The sequence below is a fragment of the Lepidothrix coronata genome, unplaced genomic scaffold, assembly GCF_001604755.1.
Source record: "Lepidothrix coronata isolate B3197 unplaced genomic scaffold, Lepidothrix_coronata-1.0 Scaffold262, whole genome shotgun sequence".
In the NCBI taxonomy this organism is placed as follows: Eukaryota; Metazoa; Chordata; class Aves; order Passeriformes; family Pipridae; genus Lepidothrix; species Lepidothrix coronata.
In genome coordinates, this window is record NW_016690442.1 from 164,790 (window position 1) to 191,026 (window position 26,237).

The 26,237-nt window shown below is 41.5% G+C and overlaps 3 protein-coding genes across 8 annotated transcripts; 1 reads left to right on the plus strand and 2 right to left on the minus strand.

Moving 5' to 3' along the window:
• Positions 1 to 224: 224 nt before the first annotated feature.
• On the minus strand, positions 225 to 21,023 carry MLH3 (mutL homolog 3). 6 transcript variants are annotated; one of them, XM_017835667.1, is made up of 13 exons: positions 20,941 to 21,023; positions 16,809 to 20,169; positions 13,251 to 13,349; positions 12,523 to 12,593; positions 11,431 to 11,535; positions 9,447 to 9,519; positions 8,724 to 8,795; positions 7,643 to 7,751; positions 4,416 to 4,575; positions 3,176 to 3,199; positions 2,893 to 2,974; positions 1,465 to 1,616; positions 225 to 739 (listed from the first exon to the last, which is right to left on the minus strand). In XM_017835667.1, the coding sequence occupies exons 2-13, from the start codon at positions 20,095 to 20,097 to the stop codon at positions 632 to 634; spliced, it is 4,344 nt and encodes a 1,447-aa protein (XP_017691156.1). In that variant the 5' UTR covers positions 20,098 to 20,169; positions 20,941 to 21,023; the 3' UTR covers positions 225 to 631. The 6 variants fall into 6 exon arrangements, with proteins under 6 accessions (XP_017691156.1, XP_017691155.1, XP_017691154.1 ...); XM_017835666.1 differs by lacking the exon at positions 20,941 to 21,023 and adding an exon at positions 20,714 to 20,917; XM_017835665.1 differs by lacking the exon at positions 20,941 to 21,023 and adding an exon at positions 20,690 to 20,917.
• A 226-nt stretch (positions 21,024 to 21,249) lies between these two features.
• ACYP1 (acylphosphatase 1) lies at positions 21,250 to 22,471 on the minus strand. Its single transcript, XM_017835671.1, has 2 exons — positions 22,316 to 22,471; positions 21,250 to 21,899 (listed from the first exon to the last, which is right to left on the minus strand). The coding sequence occupies exons 1-2, from the start codon at positions 22,397 to 22,399 to the stop codon at positions 21,684 to 21,686; spliced, it is 300 nt and encodes a 99-aa protein (XP_017691160.1). The 5' UTR covers positions 22,400 to 22,471; the 3' UTR covers positions 21,250 to 21,683.
• A 241-nt stretch (positions 22,472 to 22,712) lies between these two features.
• Positions 22,713 to 26,044, plus strand: ZC2HC1C (zinc finger C2HC-type containing 1C). The gene is made up of 3 exons (XM_017835653.1): positions 22,713 to 22,826; positions 23,309 to 24,527; positions 25,200 to 26,044. The coding sequence occupies exons 2-3, from the start codon at positions 23,316 to 23,318 to the stop codon at positions 25,467 to 25,469; spliced, it is 1,482 nt and encodes a 493-aa protein (XP_017691142.1). The 5' UTR covers positions 22,713 to 22,826; positions 23,309 to 23,315; the 3' UTR covers positions 25,470 to 26,044.
• Positions 26,045 to 26,237: the final 193 nt, after the last annotated feature.

Consider the following 26,237-nt stretch of genomic DNA (forward strand, 5'->3'; position numbering starts at 1 on the left):
AGCAGTTGTCTTCAAAATGGATATTTAACTACTTAGTTACTTCTGTGGGGTTATACTGGGATTTATAAATCTCTCACTCAAGAGTGGAAGCTCCAAGGAGCTGGAGAAAGCAGCTGGGTGTGTCATTCATTGCCTAGTTAAATGTTCTTTTGATTCTAAATTGGCCTATATATACTATGAAGCTGGTCGGTCCTCATTCCAACCACTGCCATGAGCCCAAAGAGTGAGTTCAGTATTAATTTTATTAAGAAATACCTCCCAATTTTCAAAGCACTTTCATTAAATACACTATTTCATAAAATACACAAATTCAGTTCCTCTCTCTATTATGCAGAATCATGCTGTGCTTGCAGGAAAAAAGTGCTTTGCTTTAGTAACTGCGAGTTTCTGCAACTCCTTGCATCCCCGAGTCAAGCACTGACATAGGGCCCAGACTTAGAGCACAATTCCTTAATGTTGAAGATGCTTCTCCAGGCTACAAGGGGTGGGCTTCTCCTGCCATGTTCTCCTGGCTGGTCTCTGCTTCTTAGGTCAGTACCTGGAGCAGAACTTTGGTGAATGCACTGGCTCAGAACTTGGCTCCACACAGGATATTGTTTAATAACAAGGCTCATGGATCATACCAACACTTCTAGAGGTTGCAGCTTACAGTCTTAACTTTTTTTGAATAGGGTCCTTTTTTTCCAAATAGCTGCCATGCTTGCACCATCTTCCGCAGTCTAGTCAAATTAGGTTTAGGCTGGAGGGAGAAAAATTAAGAAGCACTAAATCATCAGTGAGTAAATGAGCTTCAAGGTTTCTATACTCTTTGCCTTAATACTGTCATTCCAAAGTTTTTCTAATATCTAATTCAAAGTCCCATCTGACTTTCAACAGAATCCAATTAATAACAATAAGCACAGTAATAGCAAAAGGGAGGAGTAATGATTTTGTTTTAAATTTAAATGTAACTTGATCTAGTGGAAGGCATTCCTGCCCATGGCAGGTGGGGTTGGAACTAGATGATCTTTAAAGTCTCTTCCAACCCAAACCACTCTATGATTTTATAATAAGTGTTGCTATTCCTTTGTTTTTTCCCCATTTTATAGCATCTTAAACTTTGGGGAAGTAGGCTTTTTTTTTTAAATTAGCATCTTTGCCACTAGTAGAATATCAGAATTCATATGCTTTCTAAGTTTTACACTTAAAAACTGCCATTACTTTAAATGTATGCTTAACCTTAAGGACACTATTCAAGTCAATGTGACCATTCAAATGATATATGGTAAAATCCTTGCTAAAGTGTTCACAGGACAGATGATTTATGTTCTAAAATGTTCTGACTGGTAACAATATGTAAAAAGTCAAGTAATATAAAGCCAGTGGAGGGTTTTTCAAACTGGCCTATTGTAGTTCTAACACACTACATGATGTGCCTCTGATAATCCAGAGTGCAGATTACCAGAGGTGAGTCCAACACAGTACCTGTTCTTCCTGCTGTAGATGGTCTATGTCTGCAAGAGGTAGCATGGAAGGTCTTCCATGAGCACACTGGAAGGGCAGCTTGCAAGACGACAAAGCTTCAATAAGCCCACAGCTCTCCTCCAAAGTCAAATGCTCATTAAACTTAATAGCTCCTGAAAAATATATACAAATTCTTACACATGCTGCCAAAGAGAATTCCACTTCCCTCTACAACTGTGGTTTTCACTAAAACAAGGCATCTCCCAAAGATTAGCTGGTAGGCTGCAAAAGCAACCCAAAGGCTGCAGTATGGCAGACTTGGGGCTTGGGTCAATTAAACAGCCTGATGCATAAGGATCAGCTTTCCATGGCCTAAACTTTCACCTAACCCACGTTCAATGGATGGTAAAATTATTAGGTTTTGTTTTTTCAGGTGATGTCATAGGAAGCAAGTGGGCTTTTTTGTGTGTGTTATGGCTGAAGACCAGTTCACATATCAAAAAGTATTAAACAAAGACAGCGGTTAATATCAGTCCCACAGGCTTTATTGGTTCTGTGTGGCTGCCACTGACAGGCATCACTTCTGAGACCAAATGCTAGCCCTGCCAGTAAGTCCTTTTTCATAGGTGAGCACTTAATGGCATGCAGAGGAAATCCAAGCAGAACAGTAGGGAGTCATTTTAGAGGTGTTTGCAAATTTTAGCCTTCACAGATGCACAAGACCATCTGCAATCTGCCTTCCAGCCATGGGACTTTTTTAGATATAAAACAAAAAATATGTATTGACTGCCAATTGTAGAATGCAGTGACACTTGAGAAAACAGATGCTTGCGGTTCACGTTTACCCCCACAGCACGATGTTGTTGATATTATAGCATCGGAACTGCTGCAAGAGCCTGGAGCTACTGCAGTCTACACCTTTAAGGTCTGCTCATTGCCAGGTACTGGAAAGCGACAGTCCCTGAGAACATGTAAATTTTTACTGCACTCCTTCCAAAAGTACCTGAGAGGTCATAGGCAGAGTTAAACTAGCACTTTTGATACTTAAAGGAAATAAAAAGTTTGGAAAGAGCAGCTAAGTTTTCCTTCCCACTTGCTTTCGAGCAGATTTCAGCACATTCCCCCTTGGCACTTCATAGAGCTGTTATTTGAATGGTTCAGAGTTCACAGAGATGACTGTGTCTCAGAACTGTATTCTACCTATGTTTCATGTGAAGGTTGGAAAGTATGTTAGGCCCATACATGAATAAATCAGAGCAGTACTGCTTGTCCCTCAGTGCTTTCCACGATAAGACTATTAACCTCTCATCCCTAAGAAATACACAGTCTGTATTCCTGCTATATCTGCAAACACATCCTGAAAACACTGCCCCAGGGAGGATGTAGTGTAGAAACAGAAAGGTTCAAAAAAAGAAAGAGAAGAATGAAAGAAAAGTACAGTTTCCCTACCATGACAGGCCTGGGAAGCTAACACCTTCAGAAACGTCAGAGGCAGTGTCCCTCGTGCTCCTCCTCCTGTGGTCTGCACTAGCTAAAAGCAGAAAGGGAACATTATCTTACTTTCCATTTAATATGAGAACAAAGAACTGTAACACAAAGGCAACTAAAAATGAGGACAAGCTAGTGGATTATCTAGTCCACCTCTGTCACCTGAAGCTGAACACACTCCCTTTGGTTCATGCAGTAAGCTTTGGATTGTTACAGTCAACTTAAGAAGCAGAGAGCAACTCACCTCAATTTGTTCTTGAATAAGCTCCTGAAAAGAAAAAAGGTAGTATCAGTTGTTATTTCTCCCTTTCATCCCTCTACCCTACTTTGTCCACATCTGTGCATCATTTACTGTGTAACTGCCAGAACCAGGAAAAATTATGCTTTTGATAGTACACTGACCACAGTGTGAAAGATCTAGGTGGAAGTCCTGACCTCTCACAAGTATCCTATCAGACTTCAGACCAATCACTTGGTTTCTCTCTGCATCACTTTCCTATCTGCAGAATGGGCATAATGGAACTCATCTCTCAGAGTGCCACAAAATGCATGTTATCTTTGAATAGCTGCCCTTTCTTCTTTGGATAATAACTAGTCCATGTGGATTTCATTTCTGATATCTAAAATGCAATAAATTCATAATTAATCCTGAATAGCTGCATCAAGATCTATTTAAAATAAAAAGGACTGCAGAATAGATCTGCCCAAATGCTCATGAGATCTTGAGGCATCAGCTAAGAATGAGTGCTCGTAATGCACACATCTGATCCCCTCCTCTGCCACTTCTGATACTCTTGACTCCCAAATCACATCAGGAGAGTGCATTTTGAGTTCTTAGTGATTACAGCAAGGTTGGAAAAGAAAATTTAATCAAATTAATCAACTTCTCTGTTTCTTCTTTTCATATCAAAAGAGATGTATGGCAAGATTGGACAGATTCTCAACTTAGCCCAATGTCTGAATGTGGTACTCCAAAACCAATTTTTAAGAAGTTTAAGAGCAGCTGTGATTGTGGAGGACGGTTTACAACGGAAACCGCAAGTAATCAGTTCAGAAATTTCTCCCTCACACTGCAAAACATCTGGAACAGTGTCTTTTAGGAAGCTGCACTGCCCATGGAGAGATTTCAAGAAAAGAAGTTTAATATTGCTGATACATAAATACCGTTTGTTAGAATTTAATAATTTTACTGTTCCTTCAAGCATTTACTGTTCATTCAGCATTCACAAGCAGTAAACTGTTGAAACATCTGTCCTATGTATAATTTTTCTTAGCTTTTCCACTATCCAAGTCTGAAACAGTCTCCTATCATTTCAGTTATAGTTCAGTGATTTCCATTGTGGGACTACTTAGCTACTGAAAGGAATGGCACTCGCATTTGCCAAGGGACACCATCTCCCTCCTAACGGAGATACTGTAATACCCGGGGCCATTAACACAGAACAAGACCTAGTACTGTAACTTCACCCACATCCATAGCTGACCTCCACAATACTTTTAGTAATAGGTTGTCTTTTCCGTCGTAATTCATTGGCTTCTCTTTCCATAAAACACATTGGCACTTTCCTCACAAGAATCAAGGAGCTGTTTGCCTCAGGAAACAATAATTCAAGACCCAAGTCCACCAAATTTTTGTTGCAGCATCTGAGGGAAAAAAAACCCAGAAATAAGACATCAATCACAGTAGCTATGTCTTCACAGCATAGGTAAATATTTCTGTACTCCACATATATTTCTTCCTGTAACAGTTTCCCATCTCAAAATCCATGCATCATGAGATTCCAAGTACTTCTGCCCTTTCAGCCTACATTCAGCCATGTTTTTCCACTCCAATCAAATATGTATTTTTCATGCTCCACAAGCACAAGATCTAAGAGTTCCTGTATTATTTGGAGAGAAGCTTTATGTCTAAATTTATAAATCTACTTTTTTGAAGATGCACAAGGTGCCTGGTTCAACACACAAACATTCAAAATATTAAAATTACACATCATTAAGACTGCTTTAACCTAAAACAACTGTGGTTTCAAATGACATGTATTAGCAAATACTTAAAATGGAAAAAATACTGTAAGAAATTTATAATGGTTTAATGAACTTTATATTCCGTAAGCAAAGAGAACACAGGGAAGAACAACCTCCAGCTAATGATGACATATGTCAACCTGTGGATGGAAAAATACACACAAAAATGAGACTTCACAGTCAGATGAGAACTTATCTTCAAAATGAAAACAACTTTATTTTTTTAATTCAGGAAATATTCACTGAAAGGTGGTAAAGGTCAGTTTTAGAAAAGAGATTCTTTGAACAAAGGAAGAAGTTAATCTAAACTTACTAAAATCAGTCACGAGAATAATACAATTATTAGCCTCCATATGGAGATGGCTTGTGTAATTCTAGCCAAAAAAAGAAGAGCGCACAGAAAGACAGAGAAAGCCCATTGTAGGAAAATGACAAAATCCAAGCAGCTATTGAAGTCAATCAGGTTTGGTTTTTTTTTTAATTAAGGGAAAAAATAAAGAAGGAAGTTCAAGAGAGTCAACAGAACAATGCATTACTACAATGCTCAGTCAACAAACAGAACCAAAGCTGCAGGTGAACCAGAGATCCAGCTGAACTATTATATTGCAACCATAGCTGAAGAGAAAGGGCTTTTAGACATGTTAATTAATTTAATTACATCAAAATTTACCACAGAATACATTCATAGTCTGCCAGTAACAATAACAACACACTTTAGATTTTTACATTATACTTTTAATTCATTACCTTTTAGTAATGATAGTCTCACAGAGTGATTGCAAAGGGATGAACTGCTAATACATACTAAAAAATTATAAAGTCACACAATAAAAGTACTAGTAAGCCAGTACCAGTATAGCCCACCACTAGTAATCTTCTTGCTTATGAATTATCAATCAATTATCTTAAGCATTAACTGAAAACCACAACTGGCATCCCCTGTGCTGAATATTCAACCAGTGCCCTTAAAAGAAAGACATGCCTTTCTGATGTACTTTCCTACTGATTTTTGTAGAACATTTGTGATTTAGCTGATGAAGAAAAGTAGCTCTCAGAATTTATTAGCTCTTTCAAAAACACTTTGATGCCGCCTCTTAAAAGCAGCTAAAAAAAGGAACGCAAAAAGTCGTCATGCACAGAGAAGTAACATTTGTCATGATTTAGCAACTACGGAAAGAAGGTAAGCTGGCAACAGATGGTCAATGGTCAACATGAATCTTGATGTGTATCTTCATGACTTTATTAATGATATGGAAAAAGGACACGGTCAAGCAAGCAAATTTGTAGAAAACATGAAATTATTTAGGTTAACTGAGAATAGAGACAAAGTTGAACTCAATCAGAATTTAAAACAAGTAGAAAAATGATGATTGAAATCTGTAGGATGAACAAAAAAGGAATAATGGAAAATGACAGAAAAACCGCTCTTAAAGAAAAATAAATAAAAATTATCAGAATAATTTAATCTATTTCTACTTTTGGTTGGCTTCTACATAAATAGCAAAAATTAAAAAAATAACCCCCACAACTCTGTGTTTCCCTGTCATGACAATCAATAGATACACAGTTCATGCAAGCAGCATTGGCAAAAAAGCAGACAAAATATCAGGTGTGGATATAATAAACAAAAAATATGGGCACAGCTAAAAAGCTACTGTATGAAGCAATGGGATACCCTCACTTGGTATATTGTCTTCAATTTTGGCCATGCATTCTCAAAAGTAGATATATCAGAAATGGAAGACACTCACAGATGAGCGCAAAAATAAATCAAAGTTGAACAAAAGGCATTACAAATATTGTAATGTTAGCAAGATCATCATTAAGAGGTGGGAACGACGAAAGCATTTAAATATTACTGAACTATGAACAACATGGAGCAAGTGTATACTTTAACAGGCAACAATCTTAGTAAGGTCTGATTTAGAAGCTGTTGAATTTACTAGAGGCATCCCAAAAAAGAAAAAAAGAGCAGTAATGAGGTAGTCCTGATAGAACTTCACTTGTAAACAATGAACAATGCAGTGAGAAAAACCCCCAAAAGTGCATGTGGCACCTGACAGACAGGGATCTGGGGGGAAAAAAGTCTGATTACTGTCCAATAGATCTTCAACAGCCCAACATCAAATTTGTATCTAAACTGTTGCAGTACAAAAGTTAAATATCCTAATAGTAGTGAGGCCACCATTCTGAAACATTTGGGAAAAGTGTTCATTAACTACTCTTGGCAGGTGCCTATGAATAAGGAATGTGTTTTTGAAGGATTCACAATACAAACTTTCCATACCCCATCCTTATCTTCTCAAACATTGTCTGTAAAATCAGTACCTAAGTTGACACTATGGGCACCACACTCCATTGTGCACTCCCAAGTCCTGAGCCCCAGACAGCAGGAACTGTTGGAGGCTGCTTTGGCCCACACATGAAGGTTTATTTTCCCAGGGAAATCAGAGCACATTACAAAGGCACAGAAATGGCACACCACAGGGTTTTGACTCGAGATGTTGTAACAACGTGCCGAAGAAGCATATCTATTTTCCTCAGCACAGACAGAGCCAATTGGGCTTGGCTCAGGAAAGAATCAACAACTTCTCTCCTGAGCTTCATGGTAACCCAGCAATACACAGAGATCCTCCTGGTCAACAGAGACATCCCCAAAAATTTAGAGCTATTTGCCATTACTAACCGTAGAAATCTTCTTTGCTCTTCTGTAACTTCAATCTCCAAAGGGGGAGAGATGGAGGACGACAGTATTTTCTTCTTGCCACATGCTGAAGTTTCCTTCTCATAGGAATCTGTGAATGAAACAGTTAGAAGTATCCCCTCTTAAAATATTTACGCAGGCATTACCCTTAATGACCCTCTGGTTTGGCTTGTAATCCCCTGCTTGGATTAAAAAGTGACCACAGAATGCCTTCTCCTGAAACTTGTGGAGGACTGGGAATGTCACAAACCAGACATCCAGTCTCTGGGGAAGGGCTGGTTAATGCCACTTTGTTTTTTCCCACCAGTTTCAAAAAAGAGTCACCCTAAATAGCAAAAAAAACCCCCACTGATATATTTGGTTCAACTCGGAGCAATTTTTTCACAGAAAAGTCCAATATAAATGGAGTTAAAATACTATTCATTAAGCATTTCTCCCTTCAGTCTTTAATTTTTTCAGTACCTGACCAAAAAGAGCAGAGTTCCTGGAACACTCTTTGCAGGAACTACGCAGTATTTGTTGATGAAAGAGAAGGTCAACGATTTTAAAGTACTTGATGGATGGCTATTGTGCTTTTTAACACTGAAACCAATGGCTAATGAGCTTACACAGAAGACTATTATCCCTTTGCAAACAGTTTCAGACTGCGGAAATTTTAAGCTTTAAGCACAGTATTCAGCTAAAAAGGAACCAAATGAACTATGCTCTTTACTCTGCATACCATGTCTTATTCTTCCCAGCATAACCACATAAACTTATTGATGTTGTTCTATTTCCTCTTCATTGTTTTTCCTATCAGTCTTCCTGCTCTTTCATTATGTCAGGACTATTTTAGTTCAATAGTTTTGTGGGTAGGGAATATATCTTCTATTTTTGGAAATGCTGTAACAATTTTCAGCTGCCAATATTATGACTGCTACAGATACTGAATGTCTGCACTCTCCTAGGGATCAGGATAAAGATGGCAAATGAATATCTTATTGGTTCCATACACCCTAGACAGCTCATCTGTACTTTTCTGTGCTCTGATTATCTTTTTTTCTAAGACCACCTGAATTCTCACCTGCAATAAGCTGCTCCAAGCGGATCCGTTCATGAGCTGCATGTTGGTCCACCAAAATTAAGAGGTTTCCATCTAAAAACATATCACAACAGATGAGAAATAGGCAAATTTGTACCAGACAACTGCACGGATCAGGAAGAATAACCACTTCCCAGGGGCCACATTTAGAAGATAACTATCAGCCTGTTTCACAGAAACAAAGTGAGGAGGAGGCTGTGTTGGCAGAACATAAAGTCACTATAGAACAGAAATTTAGTGATCCAAATTGGCGGTTAAATTAAGGTAATTAAATTGAGTCAGAAACTCTTGTCTATTGACATCTTCATCTAACTTCATAAAGAAAGCTGAGTCATCCACAAACTGTTCTGTTTAATACAGTCTTTTAAAATGTTACAAAACCTACTGATTTTGAATGCCTTTTTTGTACAGCTTCAGAGAGCTTCAACAATGAGTATGTCCAGACACTGTGAACTGAGTCTGAAAGATGTTAGCAATTTGAGTACAATCTATTTTTATAACATTAATCTGAAGGCAGTAGGAACACTCAACAACATCCAAAATAAAGATAAAGAAGATCCAAGAAATTTCAAGCGAAGCCTAACATTTTCCTCTACTCAGAATATCATCCCAAAGCAAGAAGAGATTACAAAGAGAACAGTGTTCCCTCTGCAATCTAACCACACTTGACAGTCAACATAGCTTCACGCTATCAACCACTCTTACCTGCCTTTTTATCCATTTCATTCCTAGTGTTAATTAAACAAGCGATAAATTTATTGTCCACTTGCTGAAGAACCTGTAAGATACTCATAAAAATCATTATAGAGCAGTAAAATTATTTTTAAAATGAAGGCAAACAAAAGAAACAACAATCAAAATGGATCAAGAACAACAAATACCTAGCAGGACGACTAGGGGAGTGGAAACCACATCTTTCCCAACCCAAAAGGCTTAAAGGATTTGGCCTAGCAAAACTAGACTGAGAAGGTGTATAGTTATTTTTTTATAAATACAGTGGGGGACTAAACATGGAAAAGGCAGAAATTATTTAAGCTAAAACATAATACCAGCAGAAGATCAAATTACCATTAAATGGTCATGAAACAGTTTCATCTGGAGCTAAGAGAAAGTTTCAAGATATAAAAAAAAATAATTCTGGATCAATTTTTTCAAAGATAAGGGCAAGCATGCTAATTGTTCTTGAAGGTTGTAGAAACCTCCTTGAGTTGGGAATGAAAGATGTGCACAGTGAATCAGAGTATTTTAATTGTTGATACCACCAAAAGAGAATGAAAACAACCCTTTTTAACCTGCTGATCATCTGCAGAAGACAGGAAACTTTTTTCCTCCTCATTTTTTGATGTAGAATTTGCCTCTGTGTCTTGATTTCACCTTTCTCTCAAGCATCAGAAATCAACCAGAGCAACTGAGAAGGGGTGCACAATGCTTTCAGTATCTTATTGTTAGATTTCAAATATTCAGATGTGATGTTACAGAGGAATTTCTCCCCAGCTCATATAGACAGAGCTCACTCTGAATTCTCTGTCTTACAACATGTGCATTGTTCATCTGCTAGGTAAAAATGAATGGATGATTCTATTTCTTTGCAGGGATGCAAGACATTAATGATTTTTTTTATTCTTTTCCTGTCGCATGACACAATGTTTTGTGCTTTTGGTCTCCTCTACTGATATTCTCAAAATTGCTATAGGGTACTGAAGGTAGTATTCAGATTTTTCAGAGATGGGAAGTGGTAATGGTACCTTCCATTTTCCATCTTTCCTCTCCTGTCTTTGTGAAACATAAACTGTTCGCTGCAGTAACTTTATTTACTCCTGTTATTCCTGCACTCACAACATAATTAAGGGAATCATGTGGATCCTTGTCCACCCTGGAGATCAACATTACCATGCCCCGCACAGTCAGAACCTGCAATCTTGAAGTCAGCAACCTGACTCCCTAAGAATAATGCTAACTGGGCCTGTAAGTCTTTTGTCACTGGGATGCAAGACAGGGAGGGAATCCACTCTGGCATTTCTACCCAGGCAAACTATCAAAGAATGTAAGTTGAAGCCATACATTTACATTTGCTTTTAAGTTAATATTCAAAACATTTGATAAAAAAAGCACTAAGTTAAACTTGATGTTATGATGCCATTTTGCCATATTTAAAAATCACTTTTAAGGGCAGATACAAATCTTAAGGTGCAATTTCAAGTTTTTCCATTAAATCTGGAATTTGCTTTTGAAATCACTCTGCTGGGGAACTAAATTTCTAAGGTCAACAAAAATGGAAGATACAGGACAGAGATTTCAGATAAACGTGAACTAAACAAATGCCTACAACAAATATAAAAAACTGTCCATTGCTATCATTTAGTTAGTAGTGTTTCCAAGCAGCAGTAGCAGGGCTCTCTCTTGATTCTGACTTAACCATACTAGTCAAGTAATTTTAGAGTCACTTGCAGATAGCTGATTAACCATGAAATGATACTAATATCTGGCATGACATATGTGTCTGCTGTCATCACACAGCAACCAAGAATTCTGTCAGTGCTTGTGAAAATTAGCAATATGATCTGTTTTCCTGAATACGTCTTTCCCACCAGGTACAAACATCAGCAAATCCTATATGCTCAGTGGGAATTTGTGGGTGAAAGCTAGTAATACAATAAAACCAGTAATAAAAGAATAGATTATATTGTACCTGCATTGAATGAACCATGTCTTTGGTGAAACGATAAGGATACAAGATATTGTGAATTTTCACAGCCAGATTGTCGGCCTGACCACTGGTCACATCAACTGCAATCTGTAAAAAGAGAATTACAGATCAAACAGGCTGTAAGGGATATGTCAAAAAATCCCAAACATATATTGAATATTCAAAAAAACCAGTTTTAATAAAAACTGGAAATAACTGTATCTTGCAAACCGAGCTTTCTACACAAGAATAACACTAGCTAAAAAACCATCCTGCAATCCCTCTGCTTCTATCCCCAAATATTTTTCCCACCTGGATATTACCTGATAACTTCAATGCATTCAGCTGATTTCAAGTACCTATAGCAAAGCTGAAGTTAAATATCAGCCTACGTGAGCTCTCAGTGGATCTCATTACAAAAGCTGTGTTGCCCTGAAATGAGTCAGAGCACACGTCACCGAAAGGACTGAACAGAACTGTTCCCTTCCAGAAACTCACCAGCAGGTGGTTTGCTGCTCCATTCCTATTGTTTGCAGGTGGAAATGGTTACATACATATGTTTATATGCACACAACATGAGGATTAAAGATAATGCTACCTCATGACAGCAAAGGAAGTTTCTCAGAAAGCTCCAACATTGTTTTTCTCTCATAGGCTGTAATCCTGCCAGGCTATAAAAACAGCTATAGTAAAATACACTTTTAAGACCCGTTGCATACCAGAGAAAGAAACCTGGGTTATTTAGCTCTGTCCACAAAGTGGACAGACACTATATCACTATTTTGCCATTCAATAGCTTTTGATTTTAAGACAACTATCTCTGTAGAGGGAAGACAGTTTATAATGTTTTGCTTTTGAAACGACATAAGGTAAAAGATTAGCCTGATACCTGCATCTCTGACTTTGAATAAATCCACAACAATGACTTGCATCTAAACAGTCTCTAAAACCACAAAACTGCCAGGTCTATTGTCTAATATATCTCCAAATAACTTATATGCAACAATTACAATAATTGCAATTTTGGTCCCAATGTCAGAAAATAACAGGTTAAAATGATTCCTATTTTAGCATGAGATGCAAGGTAATACCTACCTCTGGGCAGGGAACAAAAACAGGATTATTCCATTCCAAAAGCAATGACTGGAGAGACTCCCCTTCAACATCTAGGAAAGAACACATAGATAATACAGGGACTATCACCATCTGTCAATAGAAGGTTTGTTAGGTACCTCTATCTCACACAAGTACTATTTAATTTTTTACTTCCATAAAAAGGGGGAGAGTGTACAAACAAATAAGGGAACGTGAGACTAGGCTTCTGTACTGTCTGCTTTAACTAGGAAGGGTACTGTGCAGCTTTCTGACTCCTAAAAATGCTGCAGCACAATTCAACAGCCCTGGAAATGGGGGGGGGGGCAATGTGAAGGGAAAGAAAGACCTGTTTAGCTACCCACTCCCTCTGGACAAAGTTACATACCAAAAAGATTATTTCATCATTTCCACTGCAAAAAAAAAGGTGAGGATTGAAGTTATTTGTCACATTCCAAAGTTGGAATGAGTACAAAGAAGGGAGTAGGTAATTATTCTTTAAACTACTGACAGAATCCAACAAAGAACTGGGTATTTCATCCTGTAAATAAGTATCCCCTAACCTGCCTTCAACCCTAAAAGTTTTTTTTCCCAGTTCTAGATTTGAGATGACTCACACAGTCCCATTGTTAACAGACCTTGAGTAATTCTGGGTTCCTGTTGGGACATCTGGGAGAATTCTTTGATTTGTTTTTACCACAGAACACTATGTCCTGGAAAGCTGGCCCTACCTCTCAGATCCTGGCTTGCCTGAGTCTTCTCATTTTGAGGTCTAGGAAGGAAGGGTAACACAATCTCACTTCTAAAAGGATGGCATCTGAACTGAAACCCTAAACACAAAATAAATTTACTGCTGCAGAATCAACAGCATGCAAAATTACTAAAAGCTATACGATTATTATATTCTTATAAAGCAGCATGTGCTTAGCCCTACGCAAATTAGAACATCCCACAGGTTGTGCAATATTGACACATATGTAAAAAGCGGAGAATTATCAGACACACCTGCATCAGAAAACATATTTAGAAATATTACCATGGCTTCTGCAGGACTGTACTTAAAAATTGGCTGCTGCTTTAAACTGGTAGCAATTTCCAGAATTAGTGCAATCAGAAGTGTCATCTCCAAAGAAAAAGAGGAGGCATATAGTAGTCTACCAGAGATCAAAACACTGTTGAATTCCCTCTATCAAGGAGTAGCAAAACTGTCAATATATCACCATTCCTATCAGTATTTAATACAGTTATCAGGAATTTGTAAAACTGAAAACTACAAGTCAGTGAGCCCTCATGAGATATCACAATTAGCCTAACAACGTGTTCCTACCACCCAGAAATGATTTAATATTACAAACCTGTATTCTTATCAAGAGTATTAAGAAAAGTGGCTCACATTTCCAGCACAGTGGTAAACATTTCACCCTTCCTTTAGTACAATTCAGACTTCTATTCTTTGTGAAATAATAATGAATTAATAAAGTTCCTTTCTACTGAGAAATTAAGGGTGTGCATTCAGGAAAAGTGGTAGAGTGATAACGCCAAAGAAAAGCAGCTGTGTGCTGATAAGCTCAGTGTGAAAAGGCTCTATGAGATCTTAGACCAGGCCATAGATTCCTGACTGCTGGCTCCATTCCAGTGAGGATCAGTGACGGTCCTACCCTGGGGACTGAGAGTCCTTTGAGAATCCAAACCAGCAGCCCAGCACTGGAGAGTAACTCAGTATCCCATTGTCACAAAACCCAGAACAGAGGACAAGATGGCCTGACATGGTTTCTGGTAAACTGTGGCAAATTGAAGAATGCTGCCTAATTCAGACTTTGACAGAACTTTTATAGCTACTGCCATGGAAAGATATTAACTCTCAAGAATCTATCATTTATATCAACACAAGTCCAGTATTTTATACATGTAATAGACAAAGAGTCATCTCCCTGTTTCTTCTTGCAGGGAAAATCCTTCTTCAGGATATATATTGTTCATAAAGTTAGGATTGATTTTCTTGCTCAAAGGCCAGTGAGATTTCAGAGCTGGCAGAGATATAATTAATATGATTCTTCTGACAAGTAACATCAAAAAAGGTGTTGAGGATAACAACGTATCTACTTTATACAGGCAAACCCCGTACAATTACCATACTTGAGCATTCGTTTTCACTTGCCTCAATCAGATCATTAGGATATATCAGTGTAACAACAGAGAATAACATAAGTAACAAAAATTGCAAACATAGCTGGTGTAGCAACAAAGACAAAGTTGAACTGGGATGTTATCCTACTACAAATGCATTATTCAAAAAGGCATCTGATGGTGAAATGAAGCCTGATAAAATTTCCTGTAGCAATCAGTTTTATCGGTACAAAGATGTCTGACTCTAACCTACAAAATCTAGCATCTCTGTTGAGCATGTAGCTTGTGACTGGAAAAGATGGCAGATGGCTACTGCTGTCACAGAAAAGAGGATATGCATTATTCTTACCTCCTTCTACCTGTCAGTAACTAATTTCCCTAAAATTGTATATGAGATGCTGTTCTTAATAAATCATGGAGCTATGAAATTCTAAGTCAACACCATGGGCTTACTGACACTACTTTAAAGAGCAAACTGAAAGCATATATAGCAAGTGAAGAAATCATTCTGCTCCTGGATCTTAACAGCAGTCCAAAACAGCGCTCAACACCAGGAGATGCAAATGTTGCGTTAAGACACAGTTATGTTTATTCCTATGGCTGAAAGGAAGGACTATCCTTTGCTTGAAAAACATGTGAAAGAACGTATCTGTTGAACTTTGAAAACCTAAGATCTATAGGGTCTAGCCACAGTTCAAATACCTCGTGAAGGTTTGGGAGGTCTGACCCTCAATCTAAGAAAAGCAAAAAAGCAGACACCTCACCAAAAAAGTGATAGGGTTAAGAAAGACTGGCACCACTGATACAACAGAGAGTAACACAATGGAGGTATCATGGGAGGTAAAAAGATACAATATACATCTTGAAAACAGACTATACATCATCTGAAAGGGTACCTGAGGTATTCTCTTTATAAACATGAATGCACTATCCAAACATTCTGGATAGAAGGTCAACTTCTACAACTCAGGGCTTTGGCCAGCTACTAAACACCACTGTGAGCAATAAAATTGGCAAACCACAGAAATTAAAAGTGTTAGTCAAGGAGTGTATCTTTGTGCTTGCAAGTAGCTTTACCTAATAAAAACTTGCATGAAATTTTCTTCAATGGAACACAATATATATTAAAAATTGCTGGCATCAATTATTACACTTAAAGGGAATAACTTATCAATTGCAACACTACTGCACCAGTGTTTCTGTGACTAGTGACAAAAAAGGAAGTAACAGACAAAAATAGAAGAAACCAGAAGCTATGAGGATTGATTAGACAAATATTTTACAGAACTATCTAGAAAGAAGTCCAAACTACTTTTTCAAAACAAATTATGCAGTAGAAAATAGAGTCTACATGAGGAATGGTTGCATCTTCGCTCACAAAAATTGCCTATAGACAGAACAAAGAACAACTTGAAAACACAGATATATCCCTGGAAGGGAAAATTATCAAAGACAGTATTCTGCTGAGCCAGATCAGAAGGATGTGGAAAGTCAAAACCCGCCACATAGATCAACGAAGACTCAAGAACACCATACCCCTGGAAAACCAATACAAAGCAGTGTCCTTTTGCTAATGGAAAAGCCACCAACAATGCTGTACAACACCTGCTACAAATTGTGAAGGAACAGCCTGCCTTCCAAATTCCATGGAAAGGAAACTACACATTCACAATGAAGTTAGATTTTTGTTCATCTTTCAAGGGTTGCTTTAAATTTTATCTGCAAACTGAAAAAAGATCATTTTAATACAAGTCTCTCTGCAACAACATAATCTCAGAAACATAACTGTTTAGGACAAAACGGTAAAAACCACAGTATTTTTCTGGTACATTTACTTTGAAATATGTTTCTCACGTTATATATGACAACAATTACACATAATTGTGATCACAGTGAATGTTATGATGCCCAGTGATAACTAGGCAGCTGTTTGTTAACTGACGTGATACCGACATTTTTTTACCACTTATTAAAAATTTTCTTTTATATCTTTAACATTAATATTTTACTGTCTCCATAGTTCCCAACACTTTCCTGTTTTCCATGCAGCTATTACATGTAAGGCAGTGCCTATTTCAGTATAAATTCCCAGATGCTGTCAGCAAGATTATTTTACACACTTTTCCTCATCCCATTTTTACAACCACCACCCCCCCTCTTACCATTCTCTGAAACAACATTCACAGCCATTGTTGTGATATCTTGAATACAAGCAGCTTGAAATCTTTCACTAGGAGGAGTGCCGTAGGTGCTCAGTCCAGTTGCTTTATTGATGTATATTGTCTTACCCGAAGAAGCATCAAAATCTTGCAGCCAGACAGAACAACACATATCACTCCTGGAATTGCCTGTGCTTGTGTTGTCTGCAGAGAATTCCAAGTTACTTTGTAAGGTCACATGGGGAACCTCAGTATCTTTATTATCTTGTTCTGAGGATTCATCTAATGTACTTTTATCTTTACAGATCGTGCTAGTACAATCATTTTTAGCAGGCAGTGATAAAATACTGCCTGAAGAGACTGTGTACTCCCCTTCTACACTGCTGAGTGGTGACGAGCTGACAGAACTCTTCACAGACTCTGCTACGGCATCATCTGATTGCGAGCACGCAATCCCCTTAGAAACACTGTCATTACGTTCTCCCACTTTTTCCACTAAGGATTTATAAGTTTGACAAGTGTTATACAAAAAATCACTATTTGAGGATTCAAGATCAAAAGAGTGGTCATCTTTTCTATTTGAGTCTGTTTGGAATTGTTCACCAAGTTGTTCTACTTCTTTGTGGTCAGTTTTCATTCTAGACAGTTTGGATGATAAAGATCCTGAAGATCTTTTACAACTTGGGTTTTTTTTACTAACCAGGGAATAATCAGACAATGTCAAAGGACTCTGACAAAGGGTTCGTTTGTCCTGTGATGTTTCTCCACTGCAAAATAAAGTCTTTTCCAAAGAACCAAAAGCTTGGCTAGCTTTATTAGAATCTGTACCTTCCACAGGTGGAATTTCACAAGTGCTCAAGTTACTGCGATTGACACTGTCATTCTTTGAAAAGTCACAATTAGTTTGTGAATTAAGAACCATTAGATCTAATTCACTTTGCTGTGACATGGGTGTTGGTAGCATAGACTCGACACTCCCATAGTATCTCCTGAACTTTTCTAACGAACCCAGCTGCGTGGACATGCTCAGTTTCTTAGAGGACTGAGGCCTTGGCACAGTTATTTGCCTTCTAGTGCTTTTTATAACAATTTTCTTGTGAGGAATACCTGAGGAAGTTGGCAGTGGCAATTCTGTATCATTCGTTTCATAACCTCTTTTACTAGTGGCAGTAGGCATGGCTATTTCCCCCCTCACCTGATGAGACGAAGTTTTGTTCTTATTACCATCAGTCATGCGTGCTTCTCTGGTATAAGAAGCTGTATATTCTTTATTTGTATTACTGGAAATACCCCTATCATTTAAAGACTGAATAGCAACATTCAATTTGTGGCCAAAAATACCCTTGTCACTGACAGAGCCAGGCCTACACTGTGTGTTTAATGCAAGACTTGCTTCTGTTTGTTCAGAATCATGTGGGGGCTCACTTTGCATAACACATCTTATGAGGCCTGTAGAGGACAGCTTTGATGGTATTGAACTAACAGCCCCTCTTCTGGCATCATCTATCACTTCAGCTGTTTCCCTGCCTCTTCTTGCATTACAGTGTCTCATCATTGAATTTCCAGAGACAGTTTCAGGTCCCACTGCTGTTTCAGTAGGGTCTTCTCTCTCAGGCAGTGACTGAATAACATTCTTATTTAAAACACAGACCTTATTGCTTTTCTGTGTTACTTTGCCTTGGTGGCTGCCCACATCTTTTATGTTATTCTGAGCACAGTCCTGCGGGCCACCACAATTGTCTATTTCTCTTATTTCTGATCTGGCCCCTCCACTGAAAGAGGAATGAAGACTTTCTGAAGGTTTCAGATGAGTATCAGATGCTTTTTGGGAACTGTTAGTGTATTTTGGCTCCTGTTCTGAGGTATTTGATTTAATTAAATCAGAAGCTGTGTCATCTTCATCGGGCAATGGAATCTCTGCTTTATTGTTTCTATATGGGTTAGATAACTCAACAGTCTTCTGATTTGGGGTGATTTCATTTTCCTGTACATTTTTACTTGCCTCTGTAAGACTGGAATTTTTTTTTCGAGTAATGGCCTTCCTTTTGACATCTTTCGATTGCAAGGTACACATTTCATAGGAATCCACAATTTCATCACACGCTTTCTTGAAACTTTCTTGGATGCTCTTCTTGTCAAGGATTGAGGCCTTCAGAACTGGAGCGTTGTGCAAACAAAAGTCATTATCTTCATTAAATTCTCTGATGTCCACACTACACGGTTCGATAAATAAATGTTCTCGTTTCAAAAATATTTTCACTCCTTCCTCTACGCAAGTTAGAAGAACATCCCAGTTCTGGAACTCAATTAGAGTCTTTGCAGGTTCCAGGCACACATCGTAGTCACTGTATGCACAGGTCACATTGAGAATAAAGATCCCATACAACTCTGGCCCACAGCGATGGTGGACAGGACTTGAACCAGCCTGTCGGCTTGCAGGGACACCTTTTGCTTTGCAAATTACACTTTCTTTTCTTAATAAAAAATCAATTAGTTTATGTATTCTTGTCTTTAAAACAAGCCTTCTATTCACATACAAGAACTGCATATTCTTATTGTAATGTCCCTCAGTACTGATAAAACCACTTATCTCGAATCCCCCAGACTTGTGATTTATTTGTCGCAACTTCTGGGATCTGCCCAGTCCATAAATTTGACAAAACCGAGAGCATACATCTCTTGTCTTAGGGAGCTGAAGCACCATAGAACAAGAAACATCATTCCTTAAAGAAAGGGAAACAGAAGGATGCATTAGCGAAACAGCCTCTATCTTCTGTCTCACTCTTTCAAATTCCAACACGGGATCCATACACTTTCTCCTCACCGGTAACTGATGGAACAGATTACACACAGTGACTGTAGTTCCGCCACTTGGTCTGTTCAATTCAGCTTCACACACTTCCAGTGCTTGCCCATTGTGAAATAGTTTCACAAAGGTTTTGGCTGTCCTGCTGGTCTTAGATGAAATTTCCACTACACTGGCCATGTTGGCTATACTTGCCACAGCCTCCCCTCTGAAGCCATAGAATGTCAGTTTCTCCAAGTCTCCCACTGAGCTGCACTTGCTGGTGAAGTACCTCTTTCCAATAGCCTTTAAGTCTTCTTTCCCCATCCCAGAGCCATTGTCCACCACCTGGATCTTAAAAGCTTCCAAATCCACCCTGATAGCTACACAGGTTGCTTTGGCATCAATGCTATTGAGGACAAGCTCCTCAACACACTGGCCAAGGGAGCTGACAGTCACTCCAGAACGCAGCCTGGCTCGCACATCTTCCACCAAAGGTTTGATCATGTCAAAATCTGATGGATGAGAAACACAAGAAACTGTGGGGAGCTCACTGCTCCATGTTCCTTAAAAGAACACCTTGGGTGGAGAGAAAAGGGGGAAAAAATAAAATTAAAGAAATACAAATTGAAGGCCTGAAAAAACCTTTCATTTTTTTTGCATTCACTCTCATAAATATACTTTTCTTAGTTTTCCTGACATTCAGAGGTTTCCTCTGTGATTACTTTCCTGCTCAGGCTCTGTCAGTGCCCTCAGGGCAGATGGCCAGAGCCAGAATCTAAGCTCATCACTAATAACATACTTGGTTCTCAAACTTAACGTACCCAAACCAAACTCCTACCATATGAGGAAAAACTCAAAGGACTTGCAAGCAAGAGTATTTTACTGTAATTTTCATCAGAATTATCGCATAAATATCACCAAGAACTGGGCAGAGAGCTGCTTTCCTTTAGTTTTTACCTCAATGTCCCCACATAAATTCACAGTGCCTCATCCTGATCAAATAGCATCTGCTGCTACTTGTCGAGGAAAGGAGTAAAGCAGGCTCGGGAACGGGTGTCAGGCAGTGAGCAAGCTGTTAATGCAAAAGGGAACCCACTATTTCCCAGTCCTTGACGCCTACTGGTTTACTAGTGGCCTTCGCCCTTTCTGGGGATCCGGTGCCGCCGCTGTGACAGGACTCCAGAGGCTCCCTGACCCCGGGGGCTGAGGAGGGCGCGCTGCCCGGGTTCGTTCGCGCCCTCCCCTCACGTCCAGAGCCCCCTCTGCTCCCGCTCCCCGTCCCGGCCCCGTTCCCTCAGCACCCGCCGGACCGGGGCGCTCCCGCAACCGCCCCGGCGCGAGACCAACCGTGCCGGGCCGCCGGGCCCGCGTGCAGCTCCTCCCACAGGCCGACGGCGCGTGCGCACCTGCGCGCGAACGAGGGTGAGAAGGGGGATCTAGACGGGCACGCCGGGAATTGTAGTCCCGCCCCGGCCGGAAGCTCTGCACGGCTGTGGGAAACACGCCTTCCCCCGGGCCATTCCCGCAGAGCGGCATCGGAAGGCTGCTCGGGACAACCCCGCTCTCCCACCAGGGCGAGTATCTGCAACGAGATCCCGCTCCGAGGGCTGCCATCCACTCAGCCCCCCAAGCGACACACCCATTCCACACAGGAGGTGAGCTGCAGGCAACTTTATTCTACAGAAAACGTGAACAAAGTAAGTTGTTTCTCAGGCATTTAGTGCACAGACATGATGTTTTTAGCAATTTTCTGTGTCAACGTTGATCCTGTGACTTTCTTCACGTCAGCGCCACACTCTACACATTACAGATTCCACTCACGTATGACCCCACACACTGTGCGCACTTAGAAACAGAGGCTCTGCCCCTGAACAGCCCCTTTAACAAAGACAGCACAGCTCTTCCTGTACCCACCAGAATTCTGTGACAGGCTGAGCGTCAGACTAACAGTGCAGCAAAACAATAAATTAGAAATGTAGTAAAATAAAACTCTCTAGAGCTGAATATTGGCTGACTGAGCGAGCAGGGAAGAGAGGAAATGTTCCGTGAGGGTAGCTCCCGCTCCGGATTTTGCTTCTTTCTGGACAAAGTCACTTCAAAATCTGGAAATCCTTGTGCTCTAGAGCCTCAATCTTCTTCTCATTGCTGAACTCCGCTTGGCTGATGCGGGACTGGGGACTTCCTATCTTCCTGAGCCATTCCTGCAGCTCCCGCACCCTGGCAGTTGGGCCCTGGATTTGCCCTTGCACAGTGCCACGGCTAGTATTTTGGACCCAGCCAACGAGTCCTAGTCTCTTAGCCTCCCCCTGACAAGACAATGCAGAGAAAAATGAGGTTATCCAAACTGTAACAGAGCAACAAAACGACATTCACATACAGGAACCAATTTTGTTGGTGACGCACAGGCCTCCAAGGAAGTTCCTGTGGGTCAGGCAGCAGGAAAGGAGCACAGGATTCGCTCAACTACTAATTATATTCTTTCACGCGAAAAACTGGGGCTGAGATGCACTCTTCAGCCATGCTTACGTAACCCGGCCGGGCTGCCAGCAGCACCGCGATGCCGGCCCCGCTGCGGCAGAGGCTGGAGCCCGGCCCGGGGCCACGGCCACGACCCGCCCGCCCACAGCTCAGCCCCTCGGAGGCACCCACAGGACGGGCTGGTAGTGGGCACGGCGCAGGCTGGCAGGCAGGGCCGACCGCCCCGCGGGCCCGCGGCACGCACCTGTGTGTACTTGCGAAAGAACACGCCCTGCACCTTGCCGAACACCTCGTAGTCCACAGACACCAATGCCTCGCCCTCCGCCATGGCGGCACGGCCTCCACCGCCTCCTCCTGCCGCCGCCGCGTCCCGCTGCGCCTGCGCCGCGCCGCTGGGGGCGAGGCCTCACTGGGCCCTGCGGCCAATGAAGAGCGAGCTCGGGGTCGGACCGATCGCTCATTCGCCGTCTTATGAATAATGCATGCCGCACCCTCATGAATAATGCATTTGGGGCGCCCGCAGGCACCGCCCCCTTCCACGGTGGAGCGTTCGCGCGGCGAGGGAGCGATCCTGGGTCTCGCGCCAGTCTCCAGGCAACAGCACGCCAGGCACAGCTCCGCGCCGGGCAGGGCTCCATACCGGGGCCCCGGGGGCCGCGGGCAGCAGCGGCGGCGGGAGGAGGGGCCGGGGCTCTCGGGCCGACGCAGTTCGCCGAGGAGGGAGGCCGGGCGGAGCGCCGGGCGCGGCCCCGCAGGTAACCCCGCTCGCCCCTCGGCGTGTGCGCCCGGCACACCTCGGGAGATGTAGAACGAACCATGGGAAGATTGTGCCGAGCTTGGCCGGACGCCTGCGTGTCAGACCCGTGTGGCACACAGGTGGATCACAATGCCAAAACTGAAGGGACACGTTATCCCGGGGAGTGTAACAATTCCTCTGTCAGTGCGGCATATTTCTGTTGCTACCACGATAAGGCAGGGCTCAGGCAGAAAGGGAAATAAAAGTGTTTCTTATTTCTGGCTGCATGAATGATTTGGACTGGGAAAGGTGGCATGGGAGCTCCCTAGATGGAAGGAATGTAAAGACTTACAGAACACAGAAAAGTTACAAAACCTTTGCTAATACTTATTATAACCTCTCACTATAGCCTCCAGGCATAGACTATTAGGAGAAAATTTGTCCAGTTTTGGATAAGATAGTCTGTAATGGCTTTGCTTCTAACCTCAGGCTCTTTCTCAGGCACTGAATGGCTTTTTTTCCACCGGTGGCTCCTGTGGTGGCAGCTACTAAGATTGTTCCTGGTTCCCAGCTAAAACACCAGAAAAACAACTTTCAGCATGAACTCATAACTGACAAAGAGAAAAGTTTGAAGGATCCCTGTGCCCAAAAGAGCCAAAGATGTTCTTATTCTATTTTAGCAGAAAACACTCAATACAGGCATGGAGGCTTCTGTTCAGCTGGACTACAGAGTAAGCACCTCACCAGCCAGGCCTGTACTCTGTCAGCTACATCAGTAGACAGGCAGAAAGAAGGAGTGGACCGTGCATATCCTCTGAAACCAATTTCTCACCACAACAGTGTGAGTGTTCCAGTGGTCAACACAGCACAGCTCGGAAGTTCCCCATACATGCAGGAAACTCCAAATAGTAAATCAAGCTCAATAAGCAAAGGGAAGGCTCCAGTAGGGAGATCTGCAGCACTCTGTCCTTGGACAGTAGAGCCTGAACCATCAACCCCCCATCTATACAGGAGGGAGCTGGCCTACATCCTAAAGTTGGAGGCAGATGGAAGGAACCTAGAAGAGGCAATTCAAAAGAAAGAGGCCCTTCTCAAAGAGAAACTGAGGAGAACAAAGGAGACAATTAGGAGGATTCAAAGAGAGAAGGAGGTTATCAAGGCAGAGCAGAGAAGAGACAGAGGAGCTGAGAGGACCCATGAGCAAAAGGCTGCAAGGCACCCTGAAGAGGAAACTTTCAGAGTTGCAGTGAGGCCAGGTGGTGGGGTCTTTGGTGGGGTACAGTCTGCAGAGGCCATTATCCCCAAGCCTGGCACCACTCACCACCCCCAAGAGCTGGCTGTGGGGAAACTCAGGAAGGAGCAGCTGGTGGCAAACAACAGCAAAATGCGAGACAGCATACCCATGGAGCATTTAGCTTCTTGTTCAAAGCTGGCCCCAAAACATAGCCCTTCTCCCTCTGCCCTCTCAGACCAAGATTCTGGTGACCACTTGTCTGCAGAGATGCTGTATGTGCAGGCTCCCAGTGCTGTGCAGCAGGAGGGGCTTGGACAGTGCAGCTTCTGCAATCGTAAGTTTCTCTGCTCCAGGCTTGAGAAACACATGAGTATCTGTGGCAAGAACCAAGTCTCCAAGAGGAAAGTGTTTGACTCCAGCAAGGCCAGAGCTAGGGGAACAGAACTGGAACAGTATCAGCAGTGGAAGAGCGCAAGGAGTCCTCAGGTAATGTGCAGTCCATTTGCCTCTCTTAGTCCACATCTACTGCTCGCATTCAGTCCATCTCAGCTTCTAGTTCTGAGTGAGACATGAGCACCTTCGCATGTACGCAGGGCTAAGGGATACAGTCCAGCTATTGCCTCTAAAAGGTTTATGACAAATGGAAAAATAGAACCATTTAAAATCTAATAGATGGAGGTGGCAGTCCTGTCTTTATAATGTGTTAAGGATGTACTCCTGGAGAAAGGTCACTCCTTGCTGTAGTTAAGATGCAGACTGGCTCTGCTGCAGTAAAGCTCTGTGACATCAGGAGCTGCAGGGAGCTGAATGAAAATCCAGGTAATAACACAGTCTCTTAAAATGAAGACAGAGGAAACATGCAGCTCTGTTCCTGCAAAGCAGCTATAGCAACCCTCTCCAGTTCCTTGGCCCCACTGCTTGTTTTTCTGGTTACTTTCAAGCTCTTTCGAAGTCCTGTTGTTTCCATCAGAAATTCCTTCACATCCTCCTTGGTGCTGGTCTTCTTGATTCCCTTTGTGGGACTCAGCTTCTCAGGGAGGGTTTTACATCAACAAGGAATGCCCAGGGACAGGTGACCTGGGTTGGGCTCTAAATGCAAGATTGAGAATGGAAGCTGATAGTGGTCCCAGTTCCTCTGACTGCCTTTCCCTTCTGCAGAGTGAGACATCACCCAGAAGGAACAACTGGAAACAGAAGCATGAGGCTCTCATCCAGACCGTGTGCCAGGCCCGCCAGCTGCAGCAAGTCCTCACTAAGGGAGGGAAGGTGTCTGACCTGCCTCCATTGCCTCCCACGGAAAACCCAGACTATGTTGCCTGCACCTACTGTGGACGCCAGTTTGCTCCCCGAGCAGCTGAGAGACATATTCCCAAATGCAAAACCATAAAGAATAGGCCCCCACCCCCACCACAGAGAAGGCGCTGCTGAGGCAGTGCCCAACTGTACCTGCTGCTGTGATTCCCTGCCTCTTTTTTTGCCAGGTTTCCAGCTATAGACACTTGTGCTTTCCCTAGTCTCAAGACTGGCTGCAAGCTTGTGTGTATAGTTAGTGAACAGCTCAGGATGTATAAGCAGAATACTAGAACTTGTGTACTTTGACCTGTGCCCTTGGGTTCACCCCACGTGGGATGCCCCTTTCCTCAGCACAAGAAGCTTAGGATCAGACATTCAGGGGTTCAGAAAAGCTAGCAGTAGCAGGCACTTACTGTTTGAATCCATATGTCAATTCATGTGCATAGAACAGCAGAGATACACTGAACCAGCCAGGCCCTTGAGGCAACAGAACAACCATCACAATCAATAATTAGATTTAATATAAAAAAAATAGGCCAAATTTCTAGGGAACTCTAAAAACAAAGCTGGCACCCTTTCTTGAATCATCTGCTTATTTTCACCTTGGTTGCTGCAATGGTAGGGAATTATGACAAAAACATAACCTTGCTTTTGTTTTCTTCTTGAGATGTTATTTTTCTACATTCAGATTATTAAATATATTAAACTGGTTCTGTTGTGTAAATGTGGTTTTAAATGGTCACATAGTGGTCTGTGTTCTCAAAGTAAGAATGACTACTTTGTATGAGAAAGTTGCAACAAGAAGCAAACAAACAAAAAAATTCCAGCAGCTCCTTTTTCAAGTCCTCTGGTAACATAGCAGCAGCTCATGGGAACCTACGAAAAGATCAAAAGCAATTAGAT

Coding starts and splice junctions, on each gene's coding strand:
- ZC2HC1C (XM_017835653.1), top strand. CDS start 23,316: ATGGCTTTTTTTCCACCGGTGGCTCCTGTGGTGGCAGCTACTAAGATT. Junction 24,528..25,199: donor AGAGCGCAAGGAGTCCTCAG/GTAATGTGCAGT, acceptor TCCCTTCTGCAG/AGTGAGACATCACCCAGAAG.
- MLH3 (XM_017835667.1), bottom strand. CDS start 20,097: ATGATCAAACCTTTGGTGGAAGATGTGCGAGCCAGGCTGCGTTCTGGA. Junction 13,350..16,808: donor GAATGTTGTTTCAGAGAATG/GTAAGAGGGGGG, acceptor TTTTGTGTTTAG/GGTTTCAGTTCAGATGCCAT. Junction 4,576..7,642: donor GAGCAAAGAAGATTTCTACG/GTTAGTAATGGC, acceptor TTTTTCCCTCAG/ATGCTGCAACAAAAATTTGG.
- ACYP1 (XM_017835671.1), bottom strand. CDS start 22,399: ATGGCGGAGGGCGAGGCATTGGTGTCTGTGGACTACGAGGTGTTCGGC. Junction 21,900..22,315: donor TCTTTCGCAAGTACACACAG/GTGCGTGCCGCG, acceptor TTGTCTTGTCAG/GGGGAGGCTAAGAGACTAGG.